Source organism: Xiphophorus hellerii, chromosome 15 (genome assembly GCF_003331165.1).
Source record: "Xiphophorus hellerii strain 12219 chromosome 15, Xiphophorus_hellerii-4.1, whole genome shotgun sequence".
Taxonomy (NCBI): domain Eukaryota; kingdom Metazoa; phylum Chordata; class Actinopteri; order Cyprinodontiformes; family Poeciliidae; genus Xiphophorus; species Xiphophorus hellerii.
This window is the reverse complement of record NC_045686.1, coordinates 14,416,973-14,427,136: the sequence shown is the minus strand read 5'-3', so window position 1 is coordinate 14,427,136 and position 10,164 is coordinate 14,416,973. Positions and strand designations below refer to the sequence as shown.

General features: G+C 40.0%; 1 protein-coding gene across 1 annotated transcript; it reads left to right on the top strand.

Moving 5' to 3' along the window:
- The first annotated feature begins 2,876 nt into the window (after positions 1–2,876).
- On the top strand, positions 2,877–9,567 carry vps18 (VPS18 core subunit of CORVET and HOPS complexes). The gene is made up of 9 exons (XM_032584678.1): positions 2,877–3,256; positions 3,379–3,520; positions 4,033–4,124; positions 4,662–4,912; positions 5,016–5,369; positions 6,112–7,374; positions 7,927–8,136; positions 8,411–8,647; positions 8,794–9,567. The coding sequence occupies exons 1-9, from the start codon at positions 3,154–3,156 to the stop codon at positions 9,088–9,090; spliced, it is 2,949 nt and encodes a 982-aa protein (XP_032440569.1). The 5' UTR covers positions 2,877–3,153; the 3' UTR covers positions 9,091–9,567.
- Positions 9,568–10,164: the final 597 nt, after the last annotated feature.

Genomic DNA, 10,164 nt, shown 5'->3' with positions numbered 1-10,164 from the left:
ATTAAATGGGAAAATAGCGGTTAGTAATAAAGAAAAAGCTGAATTATCAGCAGTAACGTTAATTAAGGTGAATAGTTCAGAAAATTTATCTGAAGAAATGAAAAGTAATAAATTAGATTTATTGGATGGAAATCCAGAAGTTACTACTAGGAGAGAAGTCTCAAACCAGGATTTAGATATGCCTTTTTCTATGTATGAGTTAGAAAAAGTTATTAATAAAGCTAAGCAATCAACTCCGGGGAAGGATGGAGTGTGTTATGTAATGCCCAAACATTTTAAATATTCATCTCTTACTGTTATATTAAAATTGTTTAATCTGATTTGGATGACTGGGAGAATTCCGGTAGAATGGAAACAGTCAGTTATAATTCCCATCTTAAAACCTGGTAAAAATGCAACAGACCCATCAAATTATAGACCTATAGCTCTTACATCTCAATTAGGGAAAATAATGGAGAAGATTGTTACAGATAGGCTTTATTATTTTATTGAGAGTAAAAATAAATTTTGTCCATTCCAGAGTGGTTTTCGTAAAGGGAGAAATACGATGGATGCAGTTCTGTGTCTAGAGTCAGAAGTAAGAAAAGCTCAAGCGAATAAAGAGTTAGTGATAGCTGTGTTCTTTGACATTGAGAAGGCATATGATATGTTATGGAAAGAAGGATTATTGATTAAATTAGGGAAAATTGGTATAGGAGGTAAGATTTATAATTGGATTTTGGATTTTTTGTTTGGTAGAGAAATAGAAGTTCGGGTAGGGGTGAATTTCTCTTCTAGATATGCTGTTGAGAATGGTACCCCCCAAGGTAGTGTGTGTAGCCCAATTCTCTTTAATATTATGATTAATGACATTTTTGATGAGATAGATAGTAGTATAGGCAAATCTTTATTTGCAGATGATGGTGCTCTATGGATTCGGGGACATAATCTGGTTTATTTGCAGAAAAAGATGCAGGCTGCCATTTTGAAAGTGGAAGGTTGGGCTAATAAATGGGGTTTTAGGATGTCAATCGCAAAGACTCAAGTAATTTGCTTTTATAGAAGACATAAGGAAGTTAAGTTGAATCTTTATAAACATAAACTTGAACAAGTGAAAACAGTGAAGTTTTTAGGTGTCATCTTTGATGAAAGCTTAACTTGGAAACATCAAATAGAATCAGTTCAAAATAAATGTAAAAAAGTGAATAATTTGTTAAGATGTCTCTCAGGACAGGAATGGGGAGCTTCAAGAAGTGCACTGTTGGGAGTTTATCAGGCGCTCATGAGATCTATTATGGATTATGGGGGTATAGCATATATGGCAGCTGCTGACAGTCATTTGAGAAAACTTGATAGTGAGCAAACACAAGCATTGAGGATTTGTTGTGGAGCTTTCAGAACATTGTCTTTAGCTGCTTTACAAGTAGAAACTGGTGAGCTTCCTTTAAGATTAAGAAGGTTGAAATTAATGTACATGTACTGGGTGAACCTACAAGGACATAAGTGTGATCATCCAACTAAGATGGTGCTGAAGGAATGTTGGGAACATCATAAATTAAATTGTAATAGTTTTGGATGGATTGGGGAAATAAAGGCAAAACAGCTTGGTTTAACTATGCTCCAGTATAGTGCTACAGTTCCTCAATCTGAAATTCCTCCATGGTTATTTCTAACTCCAGAAGTTGATCTTCAATTAAATGAAATTCTTAAAAAGGGAAAGACTCCAGAATGGGTTGTAGTTAATAGATATTTTGAAAGATATAAAGACAACATAATTATATATACAGATGGATCTAAAGATCCAAATAGTGGTAGAACTGGGGCAGCAGTGAATATCCCACACCATAAAGTCTTGATTAAGAGGAGAACAGCTGACCATTTAGCTGTTTTTACAGTTGAATTATCAGCCATCATATTGGCCTTAGAATGGTTGCTTGGTAATGATACTAGGGAAGTAAGTACATTTATCATAGCATCAGATAGTCAAGCAGCATTATTAAGTATTAAATCTGGTAAATCTAGCAGATTAGATTTGATATTAAGAATATATCAATTATTAGTTCATCTTCATAACAATAAATGCTTGGTTCAATTTGTCTGGATTCCTGCTCATGTAGGTATAGAAGGAAATGAGGAAGTAGATATTCTAGCTAAGCAGGCCTTGAAATCAGATATTGTTCATCTGAATATTCCTTTGAGTAAAAATGAGGGTAAATCTATTATTCAAAAAGAAATTATTAAGATTTGGCAGGAGCTACGGGATAACCATGATAATGGGAGACAACTATATACAATTCAAAAGAGTGTGGGAGATAGTAATTATATGAGTGGAAGGCGGAAAGAGGAAGTAGTTATGTCTCGACTTAGAATTGGACATTCTGGACTTAATAGTTCGCTCTTTAAAATAGGAAAGCATGAGAATGGGGCTTGTAATTATTGCAATCAGGTGGAAACAGTGGAGCATGTCTTGTTAGAATGTGATAAATACTCAGAGGAACGCCAGATTTTAAAGTCGTTACTAAGTAGAAAGAATATAGGACTGTCTATGACTAGTCTATTAGATAATAAATCAAGTTATGTTAGAAATCTCTTATTTAGGTTCTTAAATAACACTGGGTTAATGAGTCGTATTTAGGATATGAACAAGTATTTGTGTGTATGCCAGTGCATGCTCATGCATTAATTCAGGTATTAATGAGTGTGTTAGGATGTGAATTTGCACATCCTACACATCATTGAGGTGGATTTAATTCCCTCTGAGATCTCTGATGACCACACTCCAGTCTGGTAGGTGGCGGTAAATGCACCTTAAGTTGGATGCCAGCCGCCAATAAAAAACAAAAGAAGAAGAAGAAGAAGAACGATCACATGATTCCCCGATCACCTGACTGAGGTTTCGCCTTGTGTTGTGCAGTCGGAAGCTATTTTGGATGCTATTTTTTGCACGAATTATTTAAACGTACTTTCCCCAAAGGCCTTTGTAGTTGACGTGAACATTTTACAGCCTGCTGTGCGTATTTATTTTCGATTTAGATACAAATTGAGAAAGAAAATAGGTTAGCTGAACATATAACTGTGCATGTTGCCAAACCTAGCTAGCTAGCTAGCTAATGTTGACCATCTGAATTAGTCATTTGAAGGGCGTAAAATAAGTGTTCCTCTGCTCATTTGATCATGGCTTCTATTCTTGATGAGTATGAGGATTCTCAAAACATCAGGCAAAATTCTCAGCAACACAGCCGCCTGAGCTCTGCGAACATCGGGCTAACACATTCAGGTAAGGTTTCCATGCTCTCTTTAGCTAAAGAGGAACCAGTGCATTAAAGAGCACTGCATTGCAAAACTACGTTCAAACCAAGGCCTGCAACGTTGAAACGCTGCTCTTTTCTTCTAACCAAGGCTTTGTGAATGTCAGACTGGAGGAAGAAAAGCCAATATTCAACAAACAGAGGATTGACTTTACTCCACCGGAGAGGATAAATCACTTGGCAGTCTGCAACAACCAGCTCTGCATGAGTCTGGGAAAAGACACGTTGTTAAGGTAAAAATGTCAGTGGGGTTCTGTGGTGTTTTCGTTTAATTGTTTTAAAACAAAGGCTGCATGTTCTCGTGATTATTCAAGGTGTTCTGCTGATGCTTGTCAGTTATCTCTCAGGACTTCTGGTTCTGGACTGCTCTGCATCCCCAGAACCAGAACCAAACGAGGAGAAGCAGCATTCAGCTTCTATGCACCACAAATTTGGAACAAACTTCCAGAAAACTGTAAAACAGCTGAAACACTGACTTCTTTTAAATCTCGACTAAAAACCCACCTGTTTAGAATTGTATTTGAAATGTAATCAATTACAAATTTATTGATGGAACTTGACTTAATGCTGTGTTTTGATTATTGATTCTATGTTGCATTGTGTTTCTGTGTTTGTAATGATGTAAAGCACTTTGAAATGCTTGTTGCTGAAATGTGCTATACAAATAAAATTTGATTGATTGATTGATTTGATTATTTGCCATCCGAGTCATGCTTTTGACGGTAATGTTTTCGGTTCTGTTCAGGATTGACTTGGCAAAACCAGATCAACTCAATCAAACCGAATTGGGAAGGAAAGATGACAGCAAAGTGTACAAACTGTTCCTGGACCCGACAGGTAAAATTTTAAAATACATACGAATATATTATCATATAAAACAAGTGGTCCAAAACAATAATTTAACAACATGTTGCTGCAAAAGTATTCTGAACCCTTGTACTTTTTTTTAAACATTTTGTCCAATTAAAAGCACACATGATATATTTAATTGGAAATTCATGCAATAATGCACTACCAACAAGTGCATAATTGTGACCTCATATTATAAGATATTCATACCTTTTTACAAGCAGAATTAGTGCATTTGTGTTTAGCCCCAATCACTCCAAAGATTCACAAAAGACATTCACCAAAGATTTTTGCTTATTATATTTGTTGTTGTTACTGTGCAGCTATAAAAAAGGCAAGTTACTATGTCGCTACACCTTTCTGTACTTTATTCTTCTTTATTCTTGTTTTTCAGACGTGTTGTTATTCCAAACGCAAATGCACAACCTTCACACACCATAATTTATCAAAGTAATGTGACAGTGGTATGATTATGCAGTGCATAAAAACAACAGCTAAATCCTCTTCTGTATTTTCCGTCCCCAGGCTCCCATCTACTGATCAGCCTGTATAGCAGCGAGTGTCTGTACCTCAACAGGAACACCCAGAAGGTGCGCAGTCTGTCCCGCTGGAGAGGCCACCTCATCGAAAGCGTGGGCTGGAACAAGCTGCTGGGCAACGAGACCAGCACAGGGCCCATCCTGGTTGGCACCAGTCAAGGGATAATCTTTGAAGCGGAGATCTCTGCGAACGAGGGCAGCCTGTTCAATACCAACCCTGATCAGTACTTCAGACAGGTAAGTGTTGGATTGAAGTTTCCCTTTTGTTTTTTGCGAATGTTTATATTATTTATTCCTGTTGCATGTGACTAAATGCTTACTTAATTTTGTCCTGTGGCAGGTCCACTCCCTGGAAGAGGATGGCAAGCCAGCACCAGTCTGCTGCTTGGAGATAGAGCGAAGCCCAGAAAACAAGTACTTCATCATTGCCACCACCCGCAAGCGCCTGTTCCAGTTTGTGGGTAAGGTGGCCGAAGGGTCAGAGCAGCAAGGTCTCAGCACCATCTTCAGTCAGAACCAAGACCTGCTGCCCAGTTTCCAGGAGTTCCCAGCCAACATGGGATACAGTGAGATTACCTTCTACACAGCGAAACTTAGGAACTTCCCCAAAGCGTTTGCCTGGATGATGGGTAATGGCGTTCTCTATGGCCAGCTGGACTATGTCCGGCCCGATTCCCTGCTGAGTGACGTCCAGGTAAATATCTGCTAGATGGTTCAACCTGTTCAAGATTAAAGGCTCCCACATACATGACAGTCAAAATTGGTTGTCATTGACGTAGACGCGTGGCGAAAATTTTAAAAATCATTTTGTCTGCCTACCGAACTCGACGCCATGCCCTGGTCGAACTATTCCAGAAGAACTTTGTGCGAATTGTTGTCTGATTGATCAGAAGTTTGTTGCTGTGCTTTATGGGGAAATGCATCCAGAAAGCAAAGTTGATATTTTCTTTCAACTCGTTCACTTTCCCTGTCCGGTTTTTGTATCCGCAGGAGACATGAATACTTTTGAGGAACGTTTAACATGTGAGGAATTATGTACATTTGTAAAATTCTTCACTATATTACGATTATAATAATATGATTGGTGAATGGTTAGTAACTCCTGGATGGAAATTGTAACATTGTCAAAATTTCCATTCAGGAGGAGGCTGTCGGTAGAAATGTGTGGCGCTAACTCTGTGATAGTTTTGTAAAAGCAAAATAGAGAACACAGGGAGAGAGGGGGAAACATGACGTATACAGAAGCTCTAGGGGTGTCCCCACATTGGTCCGTCCCGTTGTCTGAAAGGTGTGTGCAAATACGAATGTACTGAATCCATGCGGCTGCGCGTCGCCTGTTCTGCTTCAGATGAAGTATGTGGGGGCCTTAACTTTGGTCATTCTCACATTTCTCTGCAATAAACCTTCTGCTAATCTGTTCTTTTACCACCATCCAGGTATGGGAATACACACCAGATATTGACATTAGCCAGAACAAACCCATATCCATTGTGCTGACACAGTTCCACTTCCTGCTGCTGCTTCATGACCGAATAAAGGCGATCTGCACTCTGAACGGACAGGTGGTGTACGAGGATGTGTTCCCAGATAAATTTGGCCCCCTTAAGAGAATGATCAAAGATCCGATTGGGGGGTTGGTGTGGATCTACACGGAGCGGGCGGTTTTCCGATATCACATCCAGCGCGAATCTAGGGACGTCTGGCAGATGTACATGAGCATGAACAAGTTTGACCTCGCCAAGGAGTACTGCCGCGACCGGCCCGAATGCATGGACATGGTGCTAGCTAAGGAGGCCGAGTACTGCTTCCAGAACAGAAGATACCTGGAAAGCGCCAAGTGCTACGCACTCACTCAGAACTACTTCGAAGAAATAGCACTCAAATTCATCGAAGCAAAACAAGAAGAAGCATTGAAGGAGTTCTTACTGAAGAAACTGAACAATCTGAAACAAAGCGAGAGAACGCAGATCACCTTGCTGGTCACCTGGCTGACCGAGCTCTACCTGAACCGACTCGGGCAGCTGGAGAGCGACGACAACAGCCTCATCTTCCAGGAAACCCGAGACGAGTTCCGCCAGTTCCTGAGCAGCTCCAAGCACAGGGACTGCCTGTTCAACAACCGCGGCACCATTTACGACCTGCTGGCCAGCCACGGCAATGTGGACGACATGGTTTACTTCTCGGTCGTCATGCAGGACTACGAGAGGGTCATATCCCACTACTGTCAGCACGACAACTTCAGCGCGGCCCTGGATGTGCTCGCCAAGCACTGCGACGAAAAGCTCTTCTACAAGTTCTCGCCGGTCCTCATGCAGCACATTCCCAAGAACGTGGTGAATGCGTGGATCCAGATGGGCAAGAGGCTGGACCCGAAGAAGCTCATCCCAGCTCTGATGAACTACAGCCAGATGGGCAGCGCCCAGCAGATCAACGAGACCATCCGCTACATGGAGTTCTGTGTTTACGAGCTGAATGTCACTGAGGAAGCCATTCATAACTACTTGCTGTCACTTTATGCAAAGTACAAGTCAGACTCTCTGTTGCAATATCTAAGACAGGCAGGTACTCACCCCTCAGAGATCCACTATGACCTGAAGTATGCACTCAGGTTGTGTGCGGAGCATGGCTTTCTTCAGGCCTGTGTGCTGGTTTATAGAATAATGGAACTGCACGAGGAGGCAGTGGATCTGGCTTTACAAGTAAGTGATGCTCCTTCTTGGTTTGTTAAAGGGGGCCTATTATGTAAAATTCACTTGCTGCACTTTCTTGCACTTCCATTTGGGTCTCAACTGCTTCTAATAACAGCCCAAGCACTTAAAAAAACACCCTAGTGTTTTGTTGTTGACTTACAATGAAGAAAGCACTTGCTGCATTCTTGTTGGTCATGCAGGAGGCTCCACTTTTGCTTTTCAAAGATGTACAGTTGTATAATTGTGAATCTGTTTGCAGTCATTTTCATGTGCAAGTGTAATTGTTGAGTTGGGGGGCGTGGCCAGCAGCAGCTTATTTGGATTTAGAGTGACAAGAGACCCTAAATGAACTCAAAATAGGCAGAACTCACAAGACTAAAATCACACTATTTAAGAATGATTTTGTGAAAAAAATGAATTGAATGTGTTTTTTTACAGCCAATAAACCTATCAGAACCTGTTCAAGGAAGCATAATAAGTCCCTTTTAATGCTCGTACAGCAAGTTCCAATTCTTCACATGCTTTAAATGTAGTTTTAGAAAGGTTTTCTCTTGTCTATAGGTTGACGTGGACTTGGCCAAGTCCTGTGCAGATCTGCCTGAGGATGACGAGGAGATGAGGAAAAAGCTCTGGCTGAAGATCGCCAGGCATGTGGTGCAGGAGGAGAAGGATGTGAAGAAAGCCATGAACTGTCTGTCCAGCTGCAACCTGCTCAAGATCGAAGACATCTTGCCTTTCTTTCCAGATTTTGTCACCATTGACCACTTTAAGGTCTTCATCATCAATGATTATTTTTAATTTTGTTCTATTAGCCATAATTAATTGGATTAATGCACTTTTTAGTGAACCGTGTAACAAATATTGTGTGACAGCCTTTGCACAAGAAAGTAAGGTGTGATTTTAAGAAATGATCAGCTTCCGTGGGATGTGCCTGATACAAAATGACACAGCAGAGTATATTTAGGAACTTTGCTTACAATCTTTAGAAAATATCACAATGTTGAATATATTTGTTTTGTTTTAGAAATGCAATCCTTTTTTTCAGGAGGCAATCTGCAGCTCCCTGGAGGAGTACAACAAGCACATCGAGGAGCTGAAGCAGGAAATGGAGGAAGCCACGGAGAGTGCTAAACGAATCAGGGAAGACATCCAGGAAATGAGGAATAAGTACGGCGTTGTGGATTCCCAAGAAAAGTGTGCGGCATGTGACTTCCCGTTACTCAACAGGCCTTTCTATTTGTTTCTGTGTGGACACATGTTCCATAACGACTGCCTGTTTCAGGTAAAAAGCCTGCCTAAACTTCCTGTTTTTCCAGCCATAGTACAGCTGTAGAAATGTTTCATAGGAAGGCTTCATGAACTGCAGTAACCTTAATTTAGCAACCGAGATGTGATTTCTTTTGCGTATTTTGTTTTCCTACCATGTAGGAAGTGACCCCTCACCTGTCAGCCTTCAAGCAGAATCGCCTGGAAGAGCTCCAGAAGAAACTGGCTGCTACAACACAGTCCTCTAAATCTCGCCACCGTCCTGCTCAAAAGGAGGAAGGGGACACAGCCAGTTTGGGAAAGGGCATCGGGGCAACGAGCCGTGAGCAGATCATATCGGACATCGATGACATCGTAGCGTCTGAGTGCGCGTATTGTGGCGAACTGATGATCAAATCCATCGACAAGCCTTTCATTGATCCACAGAAATTTGAACAGGACAAATCCAGCTGGCTGTGAAGGCGTCTGTTTGAAAACGACGATGCAAAAGCCTTTGCTTTTTGTCCGTGAAGCCTGTAGGACCAAGGAACTCGGTAGAAAACGATATTTGCATGATTGCCTGTTGGTAGTGCCTATTCTGATTTACAGAATCCTCCTTATTTTGCTGTCAGTGTGTCAATCTGATGGAACAAACTTTGCACTTTGTATATAAGTATTTAATGAGCGATTGTCAAGAACTGACTTTTTTAAAGATGATGCAAGGTGGTGTAATATCAAACATTTGCCGTCGGTACAGTACATTGCATAAATGTGCCAATAACTGCAGCTGTCACCACACAATACAACTTTTAGGATTACATCGTGTGGTTGTTTGGCACTGACAACATAACGCATAACAGCATCTTTGTTTGTTCTGTTTCTTGGTCTGTAATAATTTACTATTCAGTAACTGTGGAAAATAAACTTACTTCATATTAAAGCCATTTTGGGATTCAATTGCTGCAAGACTTGGGGGTTTTCCAACATCAAAATCCAAGTTTTGAAGTTGAAAAAATTTTGTTTAAAACTGATGAAATATTCAGACTCGTTTTAGACTGAGGGTACAAAATTAAATGCACATTAATGTGGCTTTAGAGGGAAATCTCTGGAGATGTGAAAGCACAGTATGAGCAGCAGATTAAGGCAAAGATCCAGAAGTGTTTGGCTTCGAGCTCAAGTTTGTAAAATTTTTAGTTACTTAAATCTGAAAGTAAATTGTACTGTTTAGGTATCTAAAACATGAGAGCTTTTCTTAAATTGTACTTATATGTAAGGAAAATGGTTAAATGAAAAGCAGTAACTTGTTTTCTTCAACATTAAAGTTATTGCATATTTATAACGAGCAAAAGTATTCCATCTGTATAAAATGTATCTTTTGAACCGAGTATGATAAATTTAAAGATTAATGTATCCAGTCAGCCTTATTCACAACAAATAATGTAAGATTTGTTGTGTTTTCTAGGAACAAACAGATTGTACATTACAGTTATAGAAATGAAAGAGACGTTGCTTTATTTTGTTAAAGCAATATTATGGAGGGCATTTTTTTTTAAT